Consider the following 26,735-nt stretch of genomic DNA (forward strand, 5'->3'; position numbering starts at 1 on the left):
ATACTAGTTCAAATGAGCCCAACATCTACCATGACCTAACCATCTTACTGTGTGTGACATACGGGCAGCATGTCGCATGCCTCTCGCAACGTCAGCACGTCACGATTTATTCATTCTTTCTTGGAATTTAAAAAAATTAAAATACTGCTTCATGCACAACAAATTTCTACCTGATCACTGTCTCCTTTTATTTGTTTAAAACGATTCACCTTCACTTGAAGGTCCAACTAAGACACCTCATAAATTTTTTACCAAAAGCCTAATTGGGCAAGCACTTAACCTCGTTGTTCATTGTGGCGAACAGGGATTAGTACACAAGATAGTTAATACTTACATAACATAATGAAGTAAGTGCACCTAACAAGTGGGCTGCGTTCTTTCAGCTAACACAAAATTCCCCTGTTGTACGTATGTACTGACCACTTACTATCTAAAAGTTAACATGGTTTATGCACCAAAACTAATGTAAACCTAATTGGCGAGCACAAGCTCAACACATCGAGAGCTCATGAAGTTCGAAACTGGCATAAGCATTGACTAACCATGCACAGATTGTTTTTTTTTTCTTCTTTTAACAGCACGCCTTGCATGAAATCGGAAAACTAGATAGATGCTCACTGTTCCTGTTTTAGGCAAGTCTCTCATGAAAATCTCCAAGCATTCCAGCTGATGCACAGAACAGTGCAAGCCCGAAGTGTAGTAAGCACTTCTATTCCATTGCAGTGGGTGTGCATGACAGCAGTTGAAGTTTGCATCCACAATGCCTCATGTCTGTACAATATGTGCACAGAGCCTCCCATAGTTTCATTGATCAGTGAAGAGTTCAAGCACATTATCAACACAAAACTGGGTTACTAAACAATGGTAGAAACATCTTAAGATGCCATGTCCAACTGCAATGCCCTTACACGTGTTTTCGTACTCTGCAAGTGTTCGCGTAAAAAAAATGTTTAAAATTACAACAGCATTCACAATTATGCCACCTTTAAAATCTGACACAAGCAGCGTAGTAAAATACACTTCGTTACTGGAATGAGGATTCTGAATTTACCCAACTGCCACCGATCTGGCAGCTCACATGTCTGACCTGGTAACCTACAAATGCTGAGAAATTTAAGGGCAAGGTGAAGCTCTCGAATAACTTATCCATCAGTGAACCCGTTTTACCCTACATGGTACATGCAGTAGTTTAAACATTAATCATTCACACACGTCACTAATTATGAATATCAACCACTCGATAAGTAAAATGAGTGGCGTTGCAATTTTTAGAAGAAAGTTACAGACGAGAGCAGTTTGAGACATTCTTTTTTATTCCGGAGGTCATAGTCACTCAATGCTCACACACCACCACGCATTTTGCCCTTCAACTGTTTCAACGCGGACATTTTAAATATCCATTCGAATAAATAGTGATAACACAGGTGGACCGGTTACATTCCATCAGCTGATGAGTGTTGACCGACAAAAAAATATGCAAAAGAGAAAACAAAAACGAAGGCGTAACAACGGTTCAACAAACACAGCCGATCAGGTAGGTGAGATGGATATGCTTTTGCGATGAGGTATGAGGTAAGAATACAAAGCAAATGCAAACAAAACAATCTCTCAAGGACACTTTCTCACACGTAGGTGCGCACACGCTACGTTCATTCTGCCGGATAGCGTTTGCCATGAGCCAAATGGTTATGTAGGAGCTTGAAGCTAAGAACAAGCGGATGTGTTAAGAAGCATAGAAAATAGCAAGGGCGACCCTTTCTGTTCACTCCTGAGCAAAAAAAAGAAAAGTTTGTAGGACGTTTGAGATGCACCTTCAAGAGTAGATCACGATAGCGTAATCGGGCCTCGAGGGCATTCGCTTCTAAAACGCTAGCCTAATTCAGTTCTCGGTGGGTGCCTCAACCGTGCCGCCAGGAATGAACAACTGCCCACACAACATTGGTTGTGTCGAAGTATCGTTGAATGCCTATTGGAAGCACAGTTGTTAAGTGCCTGCTACACCACAATTACTCCTTTTGCAAATCAGCAAAGGGCCCGCTACTCTTCCATAGGGCAACACGCAAACCTTGCAGCTGTTCACTTTGTTGATGGGTCTGCTGCTGCTGATGGTTGAATAAGTCTACGCGCTTTGTGATGGGCGAGCCTTTGAAACACTTAACTCAATTCACATCTTTTAATGCCTGGCACGATACTACCCTTCTGCCACGCCATATCTGATGTGTTACGAAGACTCTTTTCCCTACGTAACATTCGCTAGTGTTTTTTTTTCCAAAAAAGTTTCAACAAATATTGTGGCTCTATCATAGAACACCTGCTTGCCACGCAGATAGCCCACGCATCCAATCCTCAATCAGACCCGGAAAGTTTTATTAGTTATTTTATTTGCATCAGTCTCGATTTTAATCGGTCACAACCGTGGTGATGATTTTTTTACTCACGAACGACACTGACACCAACACTGGAATTTCTGCGAACGAGCTCTTTAACGCCTTCACGCTAAAAAGAAAAAGTTCTGGGGTTCTACGTGCCAATGGTTCAACCTGATCACATGCGATGTCGTAGGCATAGCATGTAACCGGACTATTACTTATGACTGGATCTTTCTGCATTTTTTGTCACATGAACAGTTTAAGAGTGGCCTACGCTGATACTTTTGCATAATTACAGGGTGCAATAAAGATTTACATCTCATCTAGTGCAATAAATGATGTTTACTCAACAGTACATATCCCGTATTGTTGTATTTTACCAAAGCAGCATAGCCGAAAAACAGTGCATTAGATCATTAGAAACTTTTTGATTGCTTGTGGTGTGACATAATGCCAGCCAAAAATGTTTTCTTGAGGCTGGTGATACTGCCAAACCTCAATAAAACTAGCCCGGACATAACAAAATATCAGTTATAATGCAGTAAATCAAGAATAGCCTTCTAACATCTCTCTAAATGAAGTTTCGGTTATAACAAACTTGTGTTTAATAATGTTTGTGTACACCTGCCACAAATGTTTCAGTGCATAACCTCAACTGGCGAAACATGGTGTCATGAGTGAGAAAGTGACACAATGCCGAATTCTTCATAAAGAAGTGGCGTGATAACCAATTATCAGGGCACTGTAAAAATTAACAAAATGACTGGTAGTAAATGGGCACTTAAAATCCACAAGTTTATAGCATTCAAGCTCCTGAATAATTGAAAGCGGCAAAACCGGCAACGCTCGTTCTCATCTGTTCTCAGGGGTGCTTCTAATCAAAGCGAGAAATTGCGGCATGCTAAAAGAAAAAAAAAAAAGCAATGGATACGCAGATGCCCCCTCCCCCAAAATAATGCCAAAGTGGTAATACGGCCACGCACTCGCAAGACATACAAACACTAGCAATAGCTGGGTTTGAGGGGCAAAAAAAAAAAAAAAGATACGTCAAGGAGAAAAGTTTACACACAACAGTTTACGGGCAAGCAGGCACACGCACCAGTGTTCTTTTTTTTTTTTTTTTTGCCGTAGTCTTGCAGCGGCAGCTTCGGTCGTTGCCCGTCGTATTGCTCCAGACACGTTGCAGAATCCGATCGCGCATACGACACGCGATGAGACACGAGTCGAACCGATCACGGGTCCAAAGCAGACAACACCACTGTTCCGGAGATGAGTGGGGCTCTTCTTGCTCACCAAACACCGCACTTACACCACACCGCACCAGTTTCAAGAACGCGCGGCGAGAGTCCCTTCGAAGCACATCATCGTTGGTCGTTCTTTCCATCGCCTGGCATTTTTCATCGTATTTTTTTTTCACGTGTTGCATAGCGTTCGTAGATAGATAAGCACGTTACTGGAACATTTTTATAGGAGAAAACAGTGGGATAGAAGAGCTGAGTTGGCGAAGGGGGCAATTGCAAACGTGTCCATCGGCAACAGGAAAGTCGTGTCGCCAATTCTCGCCGTCGATGGTTATCCGCGCAATATATCCTGTACATGATATTTCTTCGGAGATACCGCGTCAAAGAGAATTGCCACGAGTAAGTGAACACACGCAAACCAATGCACGTACAATTTTTCACACACACGTGCTGACACACTCGTCTATGATGATGACAATGAACACGACGTCAATGACGCTGAGAGATATGAAGCGCACTCACACTCTCTCCTTGCACAAGCTGTTTATATGTATGTATATATATATATATATCTATACGTAGCATACCCACAACATAACACGAAGAATGACACAAAACCGTACGAAATAGAGCCACAAACAAAACCTGCATTGCTTGGTCCTCACTTGCTTTGCAAATCAAGAATTCAGGAAAATGACCGAAAACTATCAAACGGCAAACTGTGCGGATGACTGCACGCATGTCCAACCACGTTTTCGCATACCCCTGCTCGCCTTGTGGCCGTTTTGCATACGACAAGCAAGCATACGAGCGTGCTGACACGCACTCACAAAGGGAATATAAGGCACACAAAGCGATACCTTCAGGTTCAATCATTTGTGCGCATACCTCGTGCATGACTCGCACGACGAGTTCCATCCAATTATGAGATGCGGACAGTGATGCAGATGCGTAGTTGGACATGTGTACAATGTCTCTCACAGTTCAGGTCTATAAGACAAACCTATAGTAGTTCGCTGCACCACAAGTAGAGACCACTCTCTGAAACATATTCAAATGAGACTTGCATGACTGATCACTTTTTCCACAGTCAATGCCCAGTGCCATCAGCTAAACTGTACCAAAGCAGATGTTACGTTCACCGGCTGGTTCTTCAGTGACATCTTCATAGTAGAGTCGGATTTAAAGTTTTAAATCTGCATTAATGCTCGGAAAAGGTAGATATGCTTGACTGCATCTCATGGCGCGTTAGGCTTAGTCACAAAGAAACGGATTTCTCTTGCGTGTTCGTAAAAACCTGCCAAAGACGAGCATGTTTCCTGGGTGTGATTCAGTAACATTTATGCTCAAGTGAATCGTGGGTGTGAGCCTCGTAGAACTGAATTTTATCAAAGCGAATAAGCTCCGGATCACAAAAGCCTCAGTGCGCTTCTTACTCAAAGGCAATGTGCTAATACAAAACAATAATGCAGCCAAGATGAAATATTCCAAATATGAAGAGAAATTTTCTGAACATCGAATGATCAGCAGAGCAGCTAGCAAATGCAAAAACTTGGTGCTGCAATGCAATTACACTTGCAGCCAATCACACCAAGCAGAAATAATTTTATGCAGGTTCTGTGATAATTTTAACTAAAACGCACATCTGCTGTTGCAGTGGAGCATACCAAGCACGACTATTTAAGTTAACGGGGCAGAATGTTACATTCGACACCATTCAGCACAACGTTGAAACTGTACGGTGAATCAGAAGTGTGGCAGCTTGGGCTAGTTGGTATGGCATGAGGACAGTTATAGCGCGAGAACAAAACGACGACACAGAGACAAGAAGGACACGAAAGTCTTGTCTCTGTGTCGTCGTTTTGTTCGGTTTTCTTGTCTCTGTGTCATCGTTTTGTTCTCGCGCTATAACTATCGTTATCGTTGTACGGTGAAGTAGCGACAAAACTTCACCGATGCTTGTACATTCCACAGTCACAACTGTCTTTTTCGTTTGCCTTTCTTTTTCCTCATTCAATAGAGATAGATCATTGACTGATACTTCAGGAGGCCTGCCTCGCTTTTGGGCGCAATTAACGGAATGACACTAATGCTCGTTTACAAGGTCGGCACGTCAAATAAAAGTCCTGCTTACGTAAAATGAACAAAATAGAGATCTCACTCACACAAACAGGAACAAAATTCGGCAACAATGACAGGGACGTCATGCGAGTAAAGCAAAAGGTTGGCTCAATAGAATGCAGAAGTGAGACACCATGCCAGCAGGATAAATTGCCTCATGATTTTCGTTTCTGAGAGAACATAACACCGGGCAAGGAAACCTAAAGGCGAGCACAAATTAGCAGCAAAAATCAAGCACACCTCTTGCATGCAAGAGTTGAAGGCTTCACGCAAGTGGGAAAGCCGGTTACACATACAGTCTTTGGCAAAAGAGACAAAGCCACTTTGTGCTAGACCACTTTTTTTTTTTGCTATTTCAAAGACCATATTTTGTTTTTCATCAATGCAAATTAGTTTCTTGCAGCTTGACAAGACTCAAACATGCTCGACCATTAGTTGTGAGCAAGGTGTCCTGTAATCAAACGGTGCCTTAGACATGAGCCAACAGTTCGGTTTGCTTGTCACAGACTGTGCAAGTACCTTGCCGAAATACCTTTCCTCTATTACAGTGGTTCGTTTGTGCTTGCAACGTGTGGTCCACACAAGCCGAACGGTTTCCTCATAACAAAACTGGTTCCACAATACAACAGAACTACCGCAACACCAATCCTGCACATGGCATCACACTCGCATCAGCATCAAAAAGAAGAAACAACAGATGCACAAACGAAAGTGGTCTAAAAGTCACAGCAAGGCTTCGAAATTCGAAAAAGACACACAACGCGTAGTTGGGCCCATTACACCACACAGTGCGAATGAATCACCCTGGCTAACCGATTGCCCCGGCAGGGCTCTCAACGAGAATGGAACGGTCGATGCCTCTCTATGGAGGAGCGTGAGATCCTTGAAAAAAAGAAAATGTATGCGTGATGCGCGACACGTGAGAAAGGCATCATCGTCACATGGAAGCTCCAGTCCGTCTTTGGCATAGCTCATTGTGAGGTAGGCAGCTGCGGCAGCTCCATAAAAGGCATCGTCGTCCCATCCAGTTAAGAGCCGTGCAGAGTGACTTGCGTGCTCTAGCATCAAAACTAGACCGAGACAATCGGGAAATCGTGCCCGGATTGTCTCAGGCATAGTACGGCTTTTAAGAAGACTGATCGGTGCTGATGGATCGAGCACCGCACATTCTGAGAATACAATCGAGATATTGTAGCTGCTGCAGTGGGGCTAGTCAAGCAGGACTGCTAATTAGGTGCACTGCTATTCATGTGCCAAGGATAAGCCTATATAAATATGGTTATTCAGGAAGGTTTTGTGTAAATCCTCAGGGAAGGCTTCGAAAGAGTACTGCACTGCGGTGGCAAGTCTCATTTCAATGAACACCAGTTCGGTATCCTCGAGAAAGCTACTCCATAGCAAGGAAAAAAAGAAAATCATCTTGGTCACAACCAAAAACTTTCAAACTGTTTGTGGAATGTGTTTGAGCGGTTCACTCTCAGGCGTGCGCATGGCTTAGGTGGGGTGCGTATGTTCGTTACAGTGACCCTCTCGCTCTTATGTGAATGTATGGGGCTGAGATTGAGCCCCCCATCCCTCCTGTGCACGCTTATAGGTTCACCTATCTTAAGCCTCCGACACTTCTGGCCAATGAGTTTTGAGAACATTGCGCCTTCACATGATGACCCTTCTGGTTAGCATGGATCATATAGCTGCTGTTTAAGAAAGGAAGTGACCAAGAGTTTTATTATCCTTGCAGAGATTACATCTTCGGTTGCGAACCTAGCTTGTCAAGAAAATGGAGAGATTCCTTGTCAAGTTGCTGCAAGCAAAATGGCAAAGTTCCCCTAGATTTCTTACGCAGAAAATGTTTTGTAGTAACTTCCAAAGAAAGAACTATTTTGCCAGTGCAACTCACAGATGCCTCAAAATGCCGTTAGCAAGGCATGCAACTTTTTTTTCTTTTTTTTTCTATAATACGTAAGTAAACCATGTCTGTCGATAAATGGTACTCTCCTTTTTTTTTACATTTACACTAAGTTGCAAAATTGGTAATTTGTAGAGTGTATTACTACCTATAATCTACAATCAATGATAAAAACATTTTCATTGCATTTATATTATTTTGCATATTTTTCTGATCGGCACTTACAAAGTCAAAGGACCACTGACCATGGCCTATCAACAAATGGGATCAAAATATGGCCTACATACTCAATTTCGCATATGTACTGAAAACCTACCGGCAACAGTCAAAGGGGTGTTAAAAGAATGACATCTCATGAAAGCAAATGAGATAATATGGATATAAAACTTGCAGTTAAAGGCACACAGTATACCACAAAAATGTACTTGAAATGCTGATTCTGAGGTTCGGTTCAGGTCAACTATGTGGCATCAAAAAAAAAAATTAACAAAAGAGCAGCACTTTCACAGTTCAACACAAGGCACTTAAACACATGGCAAGAAACGAGCATGTTGACATTAACAAAGAATTCTAAAAAAAGTACTCTGGAGTTCCACAACATATTTTGACAACAGCGCAAATGAAAGTGCAGAAAATATGAAGGGTAGGAATTGAACGTCAGATGTTCAACAAATGCCTAATTAGGGGTAGAAAGCATCAGCATCACACCGTGTGGGTGTTACAGTGTCACACAAGAACAAGGAGTAACTGTCGCTTTCATAGGAGCACAGTTTGAAGAAACAGTACACAATTTTTCGATTATGGCATTACTGATCACAACTGCATAGCAATTACTGACCACAACAGACAAAAGAAATAATGCATGCCCAGAACAAACAGTTGCACCAATCATTGTATTTACATACTTTTGTTTCTTGTACACACCCAGTCTGCCCACAACATCTTCTCCCGGATCAAATATAGACTGCTTTGGATATCAAAAAGGAAACTGCATGAGATCGTGCGCACACTTTGAAGTGAGTAAAGGCATGCAGATGAATGGAATCATTATCCCGACACACCCACTTTTCTCCTCGCGAGACATCCGACAAGTTCTGTGCAGTGAGTCTGTTCAATCGAGATCTAGTAATTGTTCTAATGAATTGCCTTACGAACACTTCTGAAGCAGCGTTGGTAATGCAGTGAAAAAGTTGAAAAATCAAAGCACTTTTAAGTAATTCATATTATCTTTCTGGAGTTTGAGTGGTTATATTCTTAGCGATTGTTTAGGGATGTTAACAGGTCACAGACTGTGCGGCTAGAAGTGCCGAGACTTCACTGGCTCACCGGTATCACTAGCTCGCTCCCCCATCTTTTTCCAAGCAAAATGCAGGGAGGCTTGCACCCGTTTGTGTAATTTCAGACAACTTATAACAATTTATTAGCCAATAATCATCTGTGTCCATCAAGGTTACCCTTTTCTAGAAAAACACAACCTCGAGATACAATCTCACAAAATCGCACTGCTATTGCACAAAACCTAATGAGGAATATCTTTGGGAGCAATGAAAACATTGACACAATATTACCAGCCATCTGCCGTTACTGTCGCCACATTTTAGTGACTTTGTTGATCAAGATAGGACCACCTTTCACTAATACCCGATGGTCGTATGCCCTGCCCCAACACATTCCTAAACGTCACCAGCCAGCACTGCTGCGAAGTGTTAGTGAATCTCTTTTATCCCCGGCTGAAGTACAGACCACGCATGTAGCATGCTAATGTAACTAAAGGCTTTCGGGAAGCAAGAAGCCTAACTCGAGCGCAAGGCCGTACGATATGTTGATACGCTGCTAGAGAGATGAAAGCCTCTTGATGGTAGGCCATATGCAGGAGAAATGCAAGGAGGGGAAACTTGGATAGCGAGGCCTTTTATGGAGGAACGGATGGACCGACACACCCGTCACACTCAAAACGATATTGTACAGAAAGAGACGTGGCAGTAGTGTTGCTTTGTAGTCATCGGCGGAAAAACCACTGCGATAGTGGCATGTACGTACCAATAATGATTCAAGATCCCCTGACGAGGAACGTTCAACGGCTAAAGTGGCATTGCGTTAGACAGTTTAACCCTTTCAGACACCACCTATGAAGAACCGTCTATAATTGTGCCAAATCACTAGAACGTTATTTGAAGGCACTCAATATTGTATTGCAACAAAAATAATGCTATAATATATGAATTTTTGCATGTTATAATAACACAGCCTAATTAAGCTGTAATTAAATATTGTGGGCATTTTTTATAAGCTTCTTTTCATCTATGCATTTATAATCACCCCCATCTGTCTGGGTCTCTGTCCTTGTCTTCACCGGGTGTCACCACCACCATCATCGTGAGTGTGCGCGCTTGGCCTCAAAATGCCTGTTCGCTGCCGAGTCCTTGGGCTGAACAAACGCCGTCTAAACTAAGACGTTACATGTGGTGGAGGTGCATTGCAATATCTACTTATCCTGAAGTCATTGATGCTTTGTCTCAGCATAAATAGAATGAACTCTCAGGCTAGGCAAATTATTTTTGGTTATGGCCACTTTGAAGCAAGAAAAATTATAATTTTCACATGACTTGCAGGAAACGGCACGTCTCACGACTCACCGAACGTGATTGTGCTTTCAGAACATACGAAATGGTACTCTGCAAAATCAAGTAAAGTGAAGAAAAACTTATAATGCAGGAGGTTCGATTTATCCAAAGTACGATATATTTTGCTCTTTCAGAGAGTCTAGTTAATGCGAATAGCAAAAACGAGTTGTGTACACAATTGTGTATATAGCATCTGAAAGAGCTAAAAACGAAATACCGCTTATAACATTTAAAATGCTTTTGCTTATGAAGACTCGAATGAAAACGGAGGATCGGAAATAAGCTTAGTAAGAGACAATATATTGGACACTTTTTTTTGCATAGCCTCACGTATAAATATATATATATGCCCCGCCGTGATGGTCTACTGGCTAAGGTACTCGGCTGCTGACCCGAGGTCACGAGATCCAATCCACGCTGCGGCGGCTGCATTTCCGATGGAGGCGGAAATGTTGTAGGCCCGTGTGCTCAGATTTGGGTGCACATTAAAAAACCCCAGAAAAGCCAACTTGCTCCACAGAACCTGGGACCACGCTCCCTACGGCACAGTGCCGTAGCTGCAAAACTGTCATTATGAGCAGTCGTTGCTACCAAAATACTCTGGTCATTGGAGCGTGGCTGATAGACAAGTTCAACACAGTGTCCATAAAAATAGCAGCGTGTTTCTAGTGATTAGTAGATCCCCCCTGAATTAAGTCACATCCAGCTTCAATAACGACAGTATTTCAAGTAAATTGGAAAGAACAGCAAGTCTCAGGGTTGCCAGGTTTGACTAATTTGTGCCAATTAGGTTTGTTTTTAGGCTGGTGGAAGCAGAAAAAGGACACTTCGGCTACTTGGCTACTTTTCAGCTACTTTCTTGTTCTCTCAATCGGGCAAAATTATCTGTACCTGGCGACGCCACAGCCGCCAACGTTCGAGCATTTGTGGTTAGAGAACAGTGGCTGAGGCGTGTTTCCAGATTCGAAAATTGATTTTAGCAGTTGCACTACACCAAAGACTTTTAGATACGAGAAAGACTGTAGCGTGGAGCCTCATTTTTCGAACCGACTGTTGCTGAGCGCTATTTCATACTGCAATTGGGAGCGAAAAAAAAAACTCGAAAGTACTATGATATACATGACGCCCTGCAGCTGAGTGCTCTGCGCTCAATATTAGAAATCGGTTATCCAACAAACTATTTATGTCATTTCTTTGGATTAGGTAACCACAGTGAAACAAGTCTTTGAAGGGACACTAATGAAGAAAACTAGACTTGTGCGAATAGCAAAATTTTAGGTGCAAATCTGAAGATTGAAGTGTAATTGAGTCTAATATTTTTTTACTATTTCTCGAGTATCTCCACAATGTTTTCTGAGTAGTTTGAAACGAAATTGCAGAAAAAAAAGTGTTGGAGAGGATTTCTAAGCGTATTTTTATAACACTTCACCATGAAAGTGTTTCTTTTGGCTAGGTTAATGAAGTGCTGGTGTCATCTTGAACTTTTGAGCACCTTTGGCCATTGTTGGCTACTTTTCTGGCTAGCTTTTCTTTTTTTTTTGACTATGTCTGTCTTTTCAACCCGGCAACCCTGACGGTGATCCTGGAATTGCATCAAAGGGTGAAAAGTGCACCCAACTGCCAGCACGCATTCAGTTTAGAAGATTTTGTTAGCAATCGGCAAATGCCCGATGACACAAAATGCTCAACGAAAGACTGTGCGAGAAATATGGATGTGGTCACATGGCCCACTTGAAGCGAATATTAGCTGACTAGTGTATCAACTATGACATCAACCCCACTGCACACTTTTTATAACACCGCACTGCTTCCTTTTTCGGTAAGTATATGCGCAATATTTGGATAAATGGCGCGCCGCATCAACATTACCTGAAAAACCACTTTATCTCTCTAAATAATCATGCAGCCAAACATCACATTATATTAAACAAAAGAATTCGTTGTAAAGCAATGAATATAAGCAAGGAGAGCGAAGCGGAAAAAGACGCCGCAAACGAAACAAAATGTACAAACAATATACAAAACTGCAACAACCGCAAGGCACAAATGTTGTCTAAGGGTTAAGAACGAGAACAGCAGAACTACGGTGGCAAAGAGCGAACTGCATGCTTCTCATCTTCTGGCGGGAATAAGTGGGCCGAAAAAAGGAGCTACATCACCACAAAATACTTTAGGAGACGAAGTGGTTCGTATATCACTACAAAAGAACGGCTACAGATCCAAGTGAAGGAAACGCGAGAAAAAGAAGGAGAATACACGTGCCGCATCTGGAATATTGCGGAGATGGGCACGCGAACTATATACAAGAGGTCGCGGACCCTTTTTTTCGATCCTTGCAATGTCTAACAAAAAGAAATGGCTCGTCGTGTGTGTAGAAATATGTCATCCAACTATAAAACCAATACGAAAAAAAAAAAAAACATGAGAGGGACTTTATCGCTACACGCGATTGCAAATGACACGCGCTCGTCGTCCCTCTACATGCACCAGTCACCGGAAGTTTCTGGCGAGAGACACGGTCTGGTAAAAGAAAGTAAAAATGAAACAGCCAGTTCAGGTCAATTGCTAAACGCTTGAGCTCTTTAACATTCAGAACAACCAACACAAGTGGAGGGCGACCACTGTGGACAACTTCTGGTGTCATAGTCGCGAGCGGTACGAGGCATAGGACTCGAACCGTCAGCAACGACTTTGGTGCGGCCGCCGCCAAGCAAAACACTTCAGTGCATGAATGCAAGAGACTGGGACCGTGTTTGCCGGTCTGGCCTGTGACTGTAACTTCGGCCCCAAGCGAGAAAACCTCCAGGAGGCCTAAGAACATCACTGTCACCGAAGTTGGCGAAGCATATGGTATAACACAAAAGGACGCGACAATATTGAACAAAAACTCATCAAGTGTGGCTTCAACGGCACTCCACCTGCCCGTCATGCCGGCTGCCAACTTGACGCAATGCCACTGCGAAACGGTGAATTCAATCTTGCACACTTAAAAATGAGCACTGAAGGAATGAACAAGTGACCGGTATTCCCACAGATTCTTATATGTGGTTGGCCATGAAAAATGCAAGAACAATAAAAAAAAGAAAACGAAGAATTTGTCACATTTATATTACGTTTGATCTAGGCTTGGAGGCAACGTGTATGCACGCTGTAGCAATAACACCTTCATTCGGATTTGCAAGACCAAAAGGCTCTTGTCACAGTTTCGCATCCACAAACAAGTGAAACAATCACGCTGGCCGATTGGCCACATTGCAGCTAATGTATGGGGGTAATTGGTTTGGCTAGCAACAAAACGCGGTGGGTAAAAAACATCTGCAGTAGGGCAAGTAGCCTACAGCAACGTCGGTGGCATGTCGTCCTCTGCAAAAAAAACAAAAAAATGAAACACACGAGAGACACATAGAACACAAGGAAATTTACACAGTCTGAAGCAGGACAAAACGTTAACACAACTCTGACGGGCTACAACCTATGTGAAACAACGTGCAGCACGACAAACAATGAACAAACAGAGGAGACACGCGCAACATACACGAAACAACCAATAAAAGGCAGAGAACATCTCCCCGCAACACTGTTGTGTCAATCAATTAAATCACTAAAACAATAAGGACTTTAAACACAAAGACCAGTGTCTCTCGCCAGGCCTGCCATTTATCTTCTCGTCTTTTTGTTTGTTTTCCAGCCTTCTATAAGCAACAGTTCCAAGACAGACATCTCCTTGTGAACGACGGTGGTTTGGCATCACTTTTTCTTTTCACTACATTTAGGAGCAGTAAGACTACTCCACATACCCTCGTCCCAGCTTTGGGACCATGTAAAAAGTATTCAATGTCAAGCACAAATAGGCTGACATGGAGGAAGGGGTGTCTTCATCGGGATGCCCAACGGAAAAGGATACACGTGAGCACATGAAAGAAACAGAGGCTTTCCTTCGATTCTCAGAGAGCATCTGTAGATGCTCTCTAAGAAAGGGTGGGAGGGCTGAAGCAGGCGGGGAAAGCAACTCGAGTATGGACGAGGAGTGCCTTTTGATATCGTCGCCACTGCTCCAGGCAAAAAAAAAAAAGAAAGGATGCCCACGTCGGTGGTCAGAGCCGTTACGCAAGGAACCATGGAACGGGGGCCGTGCACTCGACCGAGAAGCCATGCCGGGTCCAACATGCGCGGCTAGGGCTTGAGTCGCCGCATCGCCTTGAGTAGGTGATGGCCCCCTTCTCAGCCAAACCGCTCCTTGACTAGATACATGAGCTTCTTCTTGCCCTTGTAGGCCGCCTTCATGTTGTCGACGAGCTGCGCAAACTGCACGTGCCCGTCCTGGGCCAACAAGAAGGTCTCGCGGGCCTTGCCCAAAAACTCGATGAAGTCGCCGTAGTGGCGCGGAGAGATGTGGGCCAGGCGAGAGTGGGTCGTGTTGACGTACGCCGCGATGGCCGCGTCCAGTAAGGGCCGCAGCGGGGGTTTGTCCAGAGAAAGGGCGCGCACACAGCGCCGCTTGGCGTCCAGCGGCGCCGTCCCCATGCTGCCCGGCGCTGCCATCGAGCACCGGCGCAAGATGTCCGACAACACCGTGGCGCACTGGACGTGCTTGACCAGCAGCGGCACGAGCCCCGCGAGCTCGGAGCGACCGAGCGAGTGGGCGAGCGCGCATGCCCAATGAATGTCATTGATGGCCGGGTGGGCATCCTGGTTGTACGCGAGCTGTACACCGCGGGTTGCCAGAACAGCCAACTTGTAGGCTCGGTGGGCATAGCCGCGGTGTTCCATGTACCGGGCCACAGTGAACAACTGTGACGAAGTCATGACACCGGAGCCTGCGGCGTCGACGACGATCTGGTGTGCCGTTTCGAAGGCGTATGCATCCCCCTCACACAGGGTGAGAGCATTGAGGGCACAGTTTGGGGGATCCTTGGAGGCGCATTGCAGTGCCAGGGTGCGGGCACACGACGACAGCTCCTCCTGCTGGCTGAAGTCAAGTCCGAGGCGAAGGATGGTGGCATGGGACATTATAGTTGTGGCCACTGGACCTGGGCACAAGGGAAAAGAAGGCAGCCCAACATCTTTACAATATTGTTGAACAGCAGCAATTTAGTATGCTTTGCATACGTTGACGAGGTATGTCCCCTTTATATCCCAGAACAGTGTTTAGCATACTTTCCTGACTTGTTTAAGTTCTGCTGAATTAGATCACAATTTTTTGTACATACAAAACCAGCCGCAAGATTATCTAAATTCTAACCTGGCAAGCCAGCAAGGACAGCCCACAGCCATTTCTCTTCCACTTATCAGCGAAACCAACTAATAAGGCTTTTCACCAAGGCCGCTAAGACTTTCCACCAACAGCCAGTTCCCCTAGCCAGGCCCACCAGTAAGGCCCACCAGCCAGGCCCACTAGCCTGGCTCGCTAGCCAGGCCCGCTCACCACATCCACCAGCAAGCAACAGCTGCTAGCAAGGCCCACTTGAAGGCTTTGCTGTTGGCAAGCCTGGTTACTTCGATATCCTGCTATCCCATGCTTTGGGCATGTCATCGCCCACAGCATAGAATGACACGTCAACACTCTGCAAACATGTCATGCCTGCAGATTTAAGGAGCACTGTGCTGCAGATCAGCGTGACCAAACATGGTCTGTGGATTTAACTTTGGTGCACCTAGGCGCGAAATCATGGCTGTTCATCAGTGTTGTGCCAAAAGCAGCGATTTGGTGCATTTGGCACAATCTTGACAAACAGTCATGATTTCCCACCAAATTGGTGTCCCAAGTTGGAGCTAAAGCATGAACAGCATAGTTGCTGCACATCCACGTGACAACTAAAAAAAAAACAAGGATAGGTTCAGAAGTCAGAAAGTAGACCCACAAATCATGCAGGGACAAAGAGTCATACACGAGGGGCACATACCGGTAGCCTCGGTTGGTGTGAAAAACTGGTACCACTTCTGCATGATGGACACCAGGGCGTCCAGGCCGATCTCTGTGGCGCAAGTCACCAGCCAGCGCACCATCTCCCGTCGTCGCCAGTTCAGTGACGTCAGGGTCACCCGCATTACCTGTGTGTTGACAACAGTCACGTTATTGTCACGTGGTTGGCTTTGACAAGAAATGCAGATACAGTAGACTTTTGTTAAATAAAATCTGAGCAGACCAGAAAAATATGTTCCATTAAAGGAGTTTCATTTACTGAGGGATGAACTGGAATCCAGAACTCAGACCAGAAAAATATGTTCCGTTAAAGGAGTTTCATTTACTGAGGGATGTACTGGAATCCAGAGCTCAAGTATGAAACCAATATAGAGGCTGTTGTTCCATTTAGGCAGTAATTCAAATTAAGAGATTTCTATTTGTCAAGAGTTGACTGTACTACAGTGATCATTAGTCTCATGAATTATCTGCAACTGTGTACCGTAATTACTCGAATCTAACGCGCACCTTTTTTTCGGTTAAGCGAGTTCATAAATCACTTGTGCGTTAGAATCGAGTACGAAAAAAAATGGATACGGTCATTCTATTGCCATCGGCATTCCAAAATGGCCGCACCCTACGTGCGTCGGCACGGCGCGTCGGCCATTTCTGCCTATGTGTTTCCCATGTGTGGCACTTCGTACGTGTGCTGAGGAGTTCGTCATCTTTGTGTGCATTAGCATCGACGGCATGGAAGGGCCGACTCCAAAAACTCGACGAGTGCACCACGATGCCGCTTTTAAAAGAAAAGTCATCGCGTGTGCAGAAACGGACGGGAATCGGGCCGCATCGCGGTCGTTCAGAGTTCCTGAAACGTGCGTGCGGGACTGGCAGAAACAAGAGCAGAATATTGTCGACAGCAAACATTCACGCAAAGGCTTCAGTGGACCACAGCAGGGTCGGTTTCCGCAAATTGAAGAGCTGCTTGGTGAGTATGTGATTGAGCAGTGAGCGGCACAGCAGCCCGTGATGACAGAACTGCTCCAAGTGCAGGCTATGCAGTTAGCCTTAAAAAAGGGCTAATGCGGAGCCAGTTTAACGCGACCAGGTGCTGGCTAACTAACTTTATGACGAGGAAAGGCTTTTCCCTCTAAGGCGAACGGGCATAGGCCAAAAGTTGCCGAAGGAGCACAAAGAAAAGCTTCAGTTTTCAGAGGTTCGTCCTAAACTTGCGGCACAACAATGGCTCCCTGCTTGGGCAAATCGGGAATGCCGATCAGACGCCTCTTTACTTTGACATGCCTGGCACCACAACCGCCGAGAAGAAAGGGGCGAAGAAAGTTCGCGTGCTGACATCGGGCCACGGTAAAAATAGAGTGACGGCAATGCTCTGTTGCACATCAGATAGGCACAAGCTTCCCCCATACCTCATATTTAAATGGAAGACGCTCCAGAAAGGAGTCTTTTTCCCAAGTGGTGTGATCGTGTGGGCGAACGAGAAAAATGGGTGCGCATTGCAATCGATGTCTTCCTTTTTTTTTTTTTTTTTTTTCATCGTGGAAACCTAGTGCGCGTTACAATCGAGGCCACGGTAGAATCGAGTAAATACGGTAATAAAGTATTGACAGTACAAATGGGCCTAATGCACATGATCACATTCATGCACATGATTCCAGGAGCCCTCCTTTATTTTCAAGCCCCCCTTTATCTACACAATTGCGAGAGCACGACTGAATGTTTAGATCACTTATGAGCACCTCCTACAAGAAATACGGGGTTTTATGTGTCAACACTATAGTGTATTGCTGATCCAAGCAAGACAGCAGTTAGGGAAAAATGGAGGCTTCAAGAGGAGCAAAATGATTGAACAGGGAATGTCACTGGAGTCGACATTTCGACAAGGGGGCTTGTTTTCACCAGACCTAAGGGAGGTCCTATTGTCAACGATTTCTCATTCATGTGATGACGACGCCCATAGCAATAGGGGATCCACAAAAACATGCCCCTCTTCACAGTACACCTTGATTGGTATCCTTTGGTCTTTTCCCAAGCTTCCAATGCACATAAGCTTATAAGCATATCAAATGCTCCTCAAAATTAAGGTACAGAAGCACCTTGAATGGCCCGAAATGCACCACACAAGAGCAGTGCAAGGGCACATTATACACTCAAATTATTATTACTTCAAACAAAACTATGCGCGATATTGTGCTATGTGCATGCAAACGTGCCTCATAATTGTATCGTGGTTTTGAAACACGAAATCCACAAAATTCACTTTTTTTAAAACCCATGGGACAGCAAACAATGCTCACCTGTAGGCCCAGCTCAAAGGCAACGTTGAGCAGGGCCAAGTGCCTGGGACCACCGTCCTGGGGCACGGCAATGCGAAATGCGTCCTGCGCCAGCTTGAACAACTGCGACGAACTGTGGATGTTGCGCTGCGACGACTTCATCACCGTCCGCAGGCGTATCAGATCCTCTGCACAAGACAGGAAAAGAACTCTACGATCACCTTCTTGAAACTTGCTGCACACATCTTCCAGACAGCTATCATAGTCACCTAGGGTATAGTCTCTAATAACTGATTCAGCATGCATTGATTGGCATAGTGGAGCCAGCAAACTGGTACCCTGTGTGAAAAGTATAACTCACCTGAATTATGCTGAAATAAACTGTCTATCTAGTGGTCTCTTATACAGCTCTTACTCTGTTCTCACCCATTCTTCTCATGTCTACTACTAATACACAGAGATTTGTTCACTGAAAAATGCACGGGACTCTTCCCTTTCAGGGCAGCCCCACAACCAAAGCATGCACACTATCATTACGAAGTATAAAGAAGCGATCACAGAAAACTTTCGCTACACTAAAACAAAATTTCAACCCTAAAACTTACATCAGGGCCAATGCTACCCTTAGTGGCCAGAGTTGTACAGTGAAATCTCGGTAGAACGAACACCACTTTAACAAACTTTTCAGATTAATAAACTTTTAAAAATCCCGTGCCGACGACTAATAGTTTCAATGTAAAATTATTTCACTACTATGTACTTCAGAATACCAAACTTTTCAGAATAACGAGTGCTAATTTAGTTCCACGTTATATTAACAACAGCTCAGTACTACGATCTCATGCTCTGAAATACGTCGCGATATCCGGAGCGGTACCCAAGCAGACGACACAAACGAACGCCTTGCTTCTCAGAGAACGCACGACAATGTGGAGAAAAAAAAACAACTAAAAGACGACTTTCTTTTCTTTCTTTTTATTGAAACGCCGACACTGCAGGTTTACAAGCGCAGAGGCGAGAGGCAAGGGCAACACAGGAGGGCCAGGTCTGCGAGGCAGAGGGCAGAGTGGGAGTTGCGGAGCAGAGAGCAAGCACGCCGAAAACCTAAGACAGCGAGGGAACAGAAAACAAAATGCGAGGAGTTTTCCTTTTTAGCTCTTTCTTTTCTTCGGAAAGAAAGAGCTAAAATTTTTGTCACTTCTACATGTAATCTAGGAGGCCAAAGGGGTATAGGTGTTCTCTGAGGAGGCCTTGTCAGTTGTGTTAATTTTTTCGGTGATTACTTGTCACGTCCGCAAAGCAAATCAGCGTTCGCGCTGCGGTGCTACTACAATGAGTTCATATCTGCTTGCGACGAAGATGTGGAAGCAGTTTTCGCTAAGGAGAAAGTGAGGAGTGCGGATGAGCTGGAGGCCTTCGTGCTGCAAAATTTGTGCTGCACGAGTCAAAAAAGAAAAATCACAGACTTATTTAAGGAAACGTGCATTTTTTGTGTGCACTTAGGCATTTGTTTTTTATCATGTAAAATGAGTTCAAGGAACCACCGTTGTAAAGGTAAGTCGTTTTGGTCGGTGGAAAATAAGTATTTATGGTTAATTTTTGGGCTTTCACTATAACGACCTTTAAAAATACAGTGAAAGCTGATTGCTTCAAACTTAAATCATTCGAATTTATGGATAATTTGAACTGTAAGTTGTGGTCCGGCCAAGCTCTATACAAACCTATGAATAAAATATCCCGTGAATTCTGACGCAAGTAGGTTCCGCCGCAGATAATTCGAACTACGCGCCACCGTGCCGGCAGTTTGGCTAGTCATTCGATAGGGCAGCTGCCGAGTTACAAGGCGGAGGTGACAGGGAGCGGAGAGAAAAACGGAGAAACTGGCACGGAGGCCAGAGTGCAGAAAATAGCGGCACTTACTTTTCACCCCCCTCCCCCCCACAATCTCTCTCTCTCTCGGCAGCTGCCTGCTCTCCGTCCTACGTAACCTCCAAGATTTGTTTTTTTTTTTTTTAGCGCCAATCTCGGAGCCTTTGAAAATCCTGCATAGCTGTCGCTGTTAGACAACAGATGGCATGACCAGCACACAGCAAATCGAGTGCGCCGTAGCTTCGCCCAGCCTTCTTTGCAGTCTCTGTCTCGGGCGTGCGTCATACACCTCGGTTGTTGGTACTGGGAGTAGCTTCCGACAGTCGTGATTCTTTGTGTTGCTCTTAGGCCTCGGCTAACGTTTGTTGCGGTAGCGCCGGTAGTAGCTTCCCGCCTGTTGAGATTCTGCTGCTCTGACTACTTGATGGCGTGTGCCCGCGGCAAATACCGTGCCAAAACACTTCCTTCCAGCAAACGCGACGAGCTGGCCTTCCTTCCAGCAAACATGACAGCGGTACTGCAGCGCATGGACCAGGGTATAATTAGAAATTTAAAATCATTTTATCGGCGTCGTATATGTTGGAATGAATTATTTTGTGCAATAACTACCAAGTGACGCTCCTAAGTGCACTGCACATGCTTTGCATGCTTAGGAGCTAGTGACAGCGCTTACGATAGCAAATTGCTTTCGCTACTGTGGCTTCAGCACCGAAGCTCTGCAAGCTGACAAGCCACCAGTGCTCGAACACGGCGTCACCGCCCCCATGGCGGACATTTTGGAAGATGTCTGCTTTGCGGACTACGTCGATGTGGACTCAAGTCCAGTGGTGTGTGGTGCACTCACAGATGGCGACATAATATGTCAGGTGAGAAGTGCAGAACCTGTCGCTTCCAGTGACGATGATGAGGAGGAGGACGAAGCACCAGTGCGGCCCTCTGCTGGAGAAGTCATGGCCGGATTGAATGCCGCCCGTCTTCTCTTAAGTTTTGAAGAAGGCGGAGAAGAGGCCTTCCGCCAAATTCACTCTTTAGAGCAAAAAGTGCTCGCTGTCGCCTTCAAAGAAAGAAGGCAGACCGCGATCACAGATTTTTTCAAAAAAGAAATCGTTATGCCCTACTCGCAGTGTACCATTGTTGTTCTTCCCTTTCGTTAGTTCAAACTTTTATTAATTTGTACTGAGGCGGCTTCCCCTTGCAGTTCAAATTAAAAAGCTTTTAATGTAACAAACAAACTGCCCCGTTCCCCTGAAGTTCGTTACACTGAGATTTTACTGTAGCTACATGTCGCAGTTATCTAGTAAAACTACATATACTGGTCATTATATTCAAAGCTTTGATGTGGTGTTTCAATCCATGAGCAATGTACAAGGGGGATCAAAAGTTCCCAGGTTAGGCTGCCAAAGGATTATAGGAAATAGTGGCTAGCAAACTTTTGACCCCCCCCCCCCCCCCCGTCTTCATATTTATGTACGATTGAACTCCTTCTGGTCTTTTCTATGAAATGTCCCAGCAGGGTACCATGTTCGCACTTTTGATGGTGTACAGGCCATTTTCATGATCCACAAGTATTCTTCCGTGCGCTGCAATGGTAGCACCACCTGTCAAGCTTCAAGTTGAGACAAGATTCTAGCTGAATGTGCTGCAGCTTGTATATTATGTGTACAGAAGTCAAAAGTCCACATTTTCCGCATCATAGCACTAGCTAATAGTGCTTGAAACATGCCGTTCACAAAAGTGAATAGCTGCCATTGGTTGGATTAACTGTGCTACAATCATGAAGAGGGTCGACAGTCTGTTACATCAGTGCCAGCCATCAACCGTAGAGGTACATACTGTATATATTCACGAAATGAATGCACTTTTTTTCCTGAAAAAATCAAAGCAAAGGTGGGGCTGCATTTATAACGCAAGGCAAACTTTGTGAACACTTTTTTGGGATGTGCAAAAGATGTGGTAATGGAAAAAAAAAAAGTTACTATTTGGAAAAAACTTCTTCGTTGCACTTCACTATGTTTGGAGCTGATGGCGCCATCTTCTGCAAGCTGTCCCCGTGCCACCCGTGTACTCCATTAATGTGTTCCCCGGCTTTCTTTTCTCGCAACTGTTTAAGCACAACAGTAGTATATGCTGTGATCTCAAGAAGCACTCAGTAGCGTGTGCCATGATGCTACGACGTACTTCGCCAACGACAACCGTGACGACACCGTTGACATTGCAGCAAGTAACCAATATTGCAGCAAGCTACCGCCGAAGCATCAATACAAACTGTCGATAACAAGATTAGTGACAAAATACGGCCACTGCCTTGCTGTCCACATGAAAAGTGACTACAGAAAGCGTTTCTTGAAGTACGCGCAGATAGCAAGTATGAAGAGCTCATTGCAAGCGAAGCAAGAATTCGGGGTGCTACCATGTTGCAAAAAACAGTCACTCTCTTTTCTGGGCAACAAGCGATTTTTTATGGTTGTCCAAAAACCTAAGACGCGATAGGGATGACAGCCATGGCGACAGCAAATCTTGTCAGCGTTGCTCGAAAATGGCGTGCATGTCATGGCCCTTAAAGTTTCGTATTTTCAGGAAGTGACTATGGGTTGGCGTGGGCAGTTTCGTGACCTTCGCTCGCTATGTGCTTCTCTGCTGCAATGTCTTCACACTTGCACCGTTCGTGAGCCTCGCTGTGGCGCACGGATAATCAAACAAGAGAAGGGTCATGCTGTGCAGATAGAAAGAAAACCTAACCGCGCGCAGCAGTGAAAGACGGGGGGGGGGGCGGGGGGAGGCAGCGAGCAGACGTGACTGACAGGGGGTCAGCATAATAAAAAATGGAAAAATTCCAACAGGCAAAAAAGTTCCAGGTGTCGGTTTGCAGGACTGCAGCACATGAATGTCAATGGTTTGTTTATCATGAGGGAGAAAAAAAAAATCAAAATTCTGACTGAAGTTGGGGTGCATTTGTCATGCGAATGCAATCATTACTCGAGTAAATACAGTAACATTGATCCTGTGCACTGCTCAAGTGGTAAATACTGTAAAAACAAAACTTACATTGACCCTTACACATCAAACTATGACAACTTCTAGGCGAGACCCATTTTCTTTCCTTTTTTTATCGTTGTATTGAACTTTTCCCGCCCCCTTCAGAAGCTTTCTACATCTAACATTGTATCGATTATGGTGAAATAAACCATCTCACATCTTAAAACAAATTTTGCACTACAGTTGAACTCCACTAAAATGAAACTGACGGGGTGCGGAAAAAGCTTTGTTGAAGCGAAAATTTTGTTGTAGTAAAATCGAAAAAAATATAGCTGATCTGAGCTAGCAAAACAAAGAAACGCTTATTCTCAAAATTCTAAAAATGCTCGCTGCTTCCTATTCTTTCCCAGCAGCGTCACGACGTGATTCTCACCCATGCATATCGAGGCCATGATGAAAAGCACGCTGAAACAACGCCTAAAACGGCTTTTGTGAACAAACCAAACAGTTGCATTAACACGTTAACACCGTCAAAAGTATCCGACAACGCCTAGATGGAGGCAGGGTATCGTGGAGCGGCGACTTTTGCATTATTCTATGCCATTCTTATCATCTATCACTCGCGGCTAGCTGATTTTGTTGATAATGCGGACAAACAGCCGCTCTGATTAGTTACCACACTGGCCAAGCGCGAACATAGTGATAAGCATCAGAAAAGGCATCGTGTCGCGGTTGCACCACTCAGCTGCGAGAAAGAAACCATGAACTGAGCGACTGAGCTTCAGCTTCGGATCATCTGTGGCTAAAAAGCAAGCCATTGGCAAAACAAAAGCAGGGCAGCCTCATCACCATCGCTATCGAGCAATGGTGGCACCACTGCTTGCTGAACAGCTATAGTATAGCGGTGGTTTCTGGGGGTGCCAACCTGTTTTAGACTTCGTTGACGCATTTTCAGGCTCTGAAAATGCATCGATAAGTTAAAAATTGGGTTCACTGCAGTGCAATAAGTATCTGAGCCTGGAATTGCATCGTAAGGTTTTGTTGATGCGGGACGATCGAAGAAAAAGTGTTCGTTGTGGCGGCAATATATATGCATTGATTCCTATGGACTGCTGACGGGGAATCGTGAATTTTTCGTTGTGGCAGAAATTTCGTTGAAGCGGCGTTTGTTGTAGTGAAGTTCGACTGTACCTCCAGGATCGTTGGAATTGCAATCTCCCCTGATTTCGCACTGCCACTATGATTGGCTCATGTTCAACCAAGCAGGTATGCATGTGGCAATGTCATCATGCGACCTCACAAATGAGATGTAATGATGACATCCTAATGATGGCATGAGAATGTCATAGTCATTTCTTGATAACGTCGCATGGTGACATCTCGTGATGACAATTTGCATCACTCATGTCGACACCGCTGACAATCAGTTTCGAAGTGTGAAGAGGCATCTAAGTTGCCTCGCAATAAGAAGGCAGGGCCAGGTGTTCGACTAGTAGTGGCCGCACTCACCCTTTGCGGCAGAGAGCATGGTGGAGGCCAGGGCACACTGTTGCACTTCTACGTGGCCCAGGGTGAACCACCGCGGATACCGGCTGGCGGCCGGGGCGTTGACGCCGGTGCCGGGGTCGTCCGGTTCCTCCTGGTTCTCCAGGATTGGAAGCCTGCAGTGAAATGGCAGCAGAAAAATGTTGAAGAAAGGAAATAGTGTTCCCCACTGTCAACTTTGATTGTCAGCGAGTTCTGAATGCCTCCCATCAGATTATGCATCCTCTGAGATATAATGAAAACTGAGTGAGAGCACTTATACACTGCCAACTGCCGCTTTGTGCCTCTGCCATGCTCATTCTGGAGCCGGAGTAGGATAATATCACTTTCAAAGACTTTATTTTTAATCCATCTTCTCTAGTTTTAATGCTAGAGCGACCAGTCAACATCTCTGCTTTAGTATTACAGTTACTCCCGGGTATATCGAACTCGGATATATCGAATTATCGGCTATATCGAACAGACAAAAAATCCCCTTGAATATCCTATGTAAATGTAAAGCGCACGTGTGCACGTATATCGAACTATCGTACGCCAGCGCATTCGATATACTGAACGCTCCACACTTGAGCAGCGATAAAGACCACAATTCAGCCACGGCCCGAAAAAATTAGGTACTCTCTTCGTGCGCGCGAATCGAAAATATGTCCTTGTCCACACACTTGAACAGGCAATTGCCAAAAGCAGAGCCTTTGAGAGCTGTTTTCATCGGCACCCCGTGGCTACTTTCGATCTCGAAGGCCACGTCTTTGCGAACTGTATACCCCTGGTGTTTTTTTTTTTTATCGTTTTATGCTTTTACCAATATTGCTGCTGCCTATTGCGAAAACTGAAGTGCCATTGCCATCCTCAAGAGCATGTTTTGACCGGTTTTGACAGATTCAGCCACCATTTACAATTGCCCTTGTTGCTATGTTTGTGTGTAGCTCTCACTGCTTCCACGTTTCCGACTTGTGATCACGGTGTGCACGATATCTGGTGACGCTGGTCGCCACAGAAGCGAAAAAAACGGAAGAACTTGGACTCGGCTACCAAAACCGACATCATTCGGCGTGTGGAGGCTGGCGAAAAAAGTCATCGGTCACAGAAGCATTCAGCATTCTTCAGAGCACGTGAAGCACGATTCTGAAGAACAAAGCCTATGTAAAGGCGAAGGCTGGCCAGTCGTTCCGTTCTCAAGCTTGTCACGCGCGTACTCCTGCATACGACAAAGTTAAAAAGGCACTGTACGACTGGTTTTTGGAAACTCGGACTGAAAACATTCGTATTGACGGACCGGTGTTGATAGAGAAAGCGAAGTGGTTTGCTGTGGTCTTGGGGGTGGATGATTTCATTGGTGGCACCGCCTGGCAGCAACGCTTGAAAAGCCATAACGGCATTGTTAGAAAGCCCTTGTCCGGCAAAAATGGAGCGACAAACAGCTAGGATACAGAGAAGCGACTGTCCAAAGAATGGCCGAAAATTCACGGCAGCTTTTCGCCATCGAATATCTTCAACGCGGATGAAACGGCGCTGTTTTGGCAGATTTTGCCGAACAAGACGTTGGACTTGAAGTGGTCTTCCTGTCATGGGGGTAAGATGAGCTAAGTGCCCGTTTCAATTCTGCTCGCGGCGAACTTGGATGGTTCTTGCAAGCTGCGGTCGTTTGTTATCGGCAAGAGCAAGTCGCCACGCTGCTTCAAGAATGCGAAGAGCCTCCCGGTCCAATACGCTTTCAATAAAAAAGCGTGAATGACACGGGACCTTTTCTCCGAATGGATCTGCGCTTGGGATGCCGAATTGGAGAAGGCGGATCGCAACATTTGTCTTCTTGTAGACAATTGTTCTGTGCACCACGTCGTTGGCCACTTGAAAAGAATAACTATCAAGTTTTCGCCACCCAGCACCA

The 26,735-nt window shown here is 44.9% G+C and overlaps 1 protein-coding gene across 2 annotated transcripts in view; it reads right to left on the bottom strand.

Moving 5' to 3' along the window:
• Window positions 1-1,295: 1,295 nt before the first annotated feature.
• LOC119181201 (zinc finger SWIM domain-containing protein 5) overlaps window positions 1,296-26,735 on the bottom strand; it is a 63,262-nt gene continuing 37,822 nt past the window's right edge. For both annotated transcript variants that reach the window (XM_075875740.1, XM_037432379.2), the window contains exons 14-17: window positions 24,812-24,963; window positions 18,479-18,645; window positions 16,165-16,312; window positions 1,296-15,291 (exon numbers count right to left, since the gene is read on the bottom strand). In XM_075875740.1, the coding sequence (XP_075731855.1) occupies window positions 14,483-15,291; window positions 16,165-16,312; window positions 18,479-18,645; window positions 24,812-24,963 (1,276 nt within the window). In that variant the 3' untranslated portion in view covers window positions 1,296-14,482. The remainder of the gene's footprint in view (window positions 15,292-16,164; window positions 16,313-18,478; window positions 18,646-24,811; window positions 24,964-26,735) is intronic.

The sequence above is a fragment of the Rhipicephalus microplus genome, chromosome 10, assembly GCF_043290135.1.
Source record: "Rhipicephalus microplus isolate Deutch F79 chromosome 10, USDA_Rmic, whole genome shotgun sequence".
Taxonomy (NCBI): domain Eukaryota; kingdom Metazoa; phylum Arthropoda; class Arachnida; order Ixodida; family Ixodidae; genus Rhipicephalus; species Rhipicephalus microplus.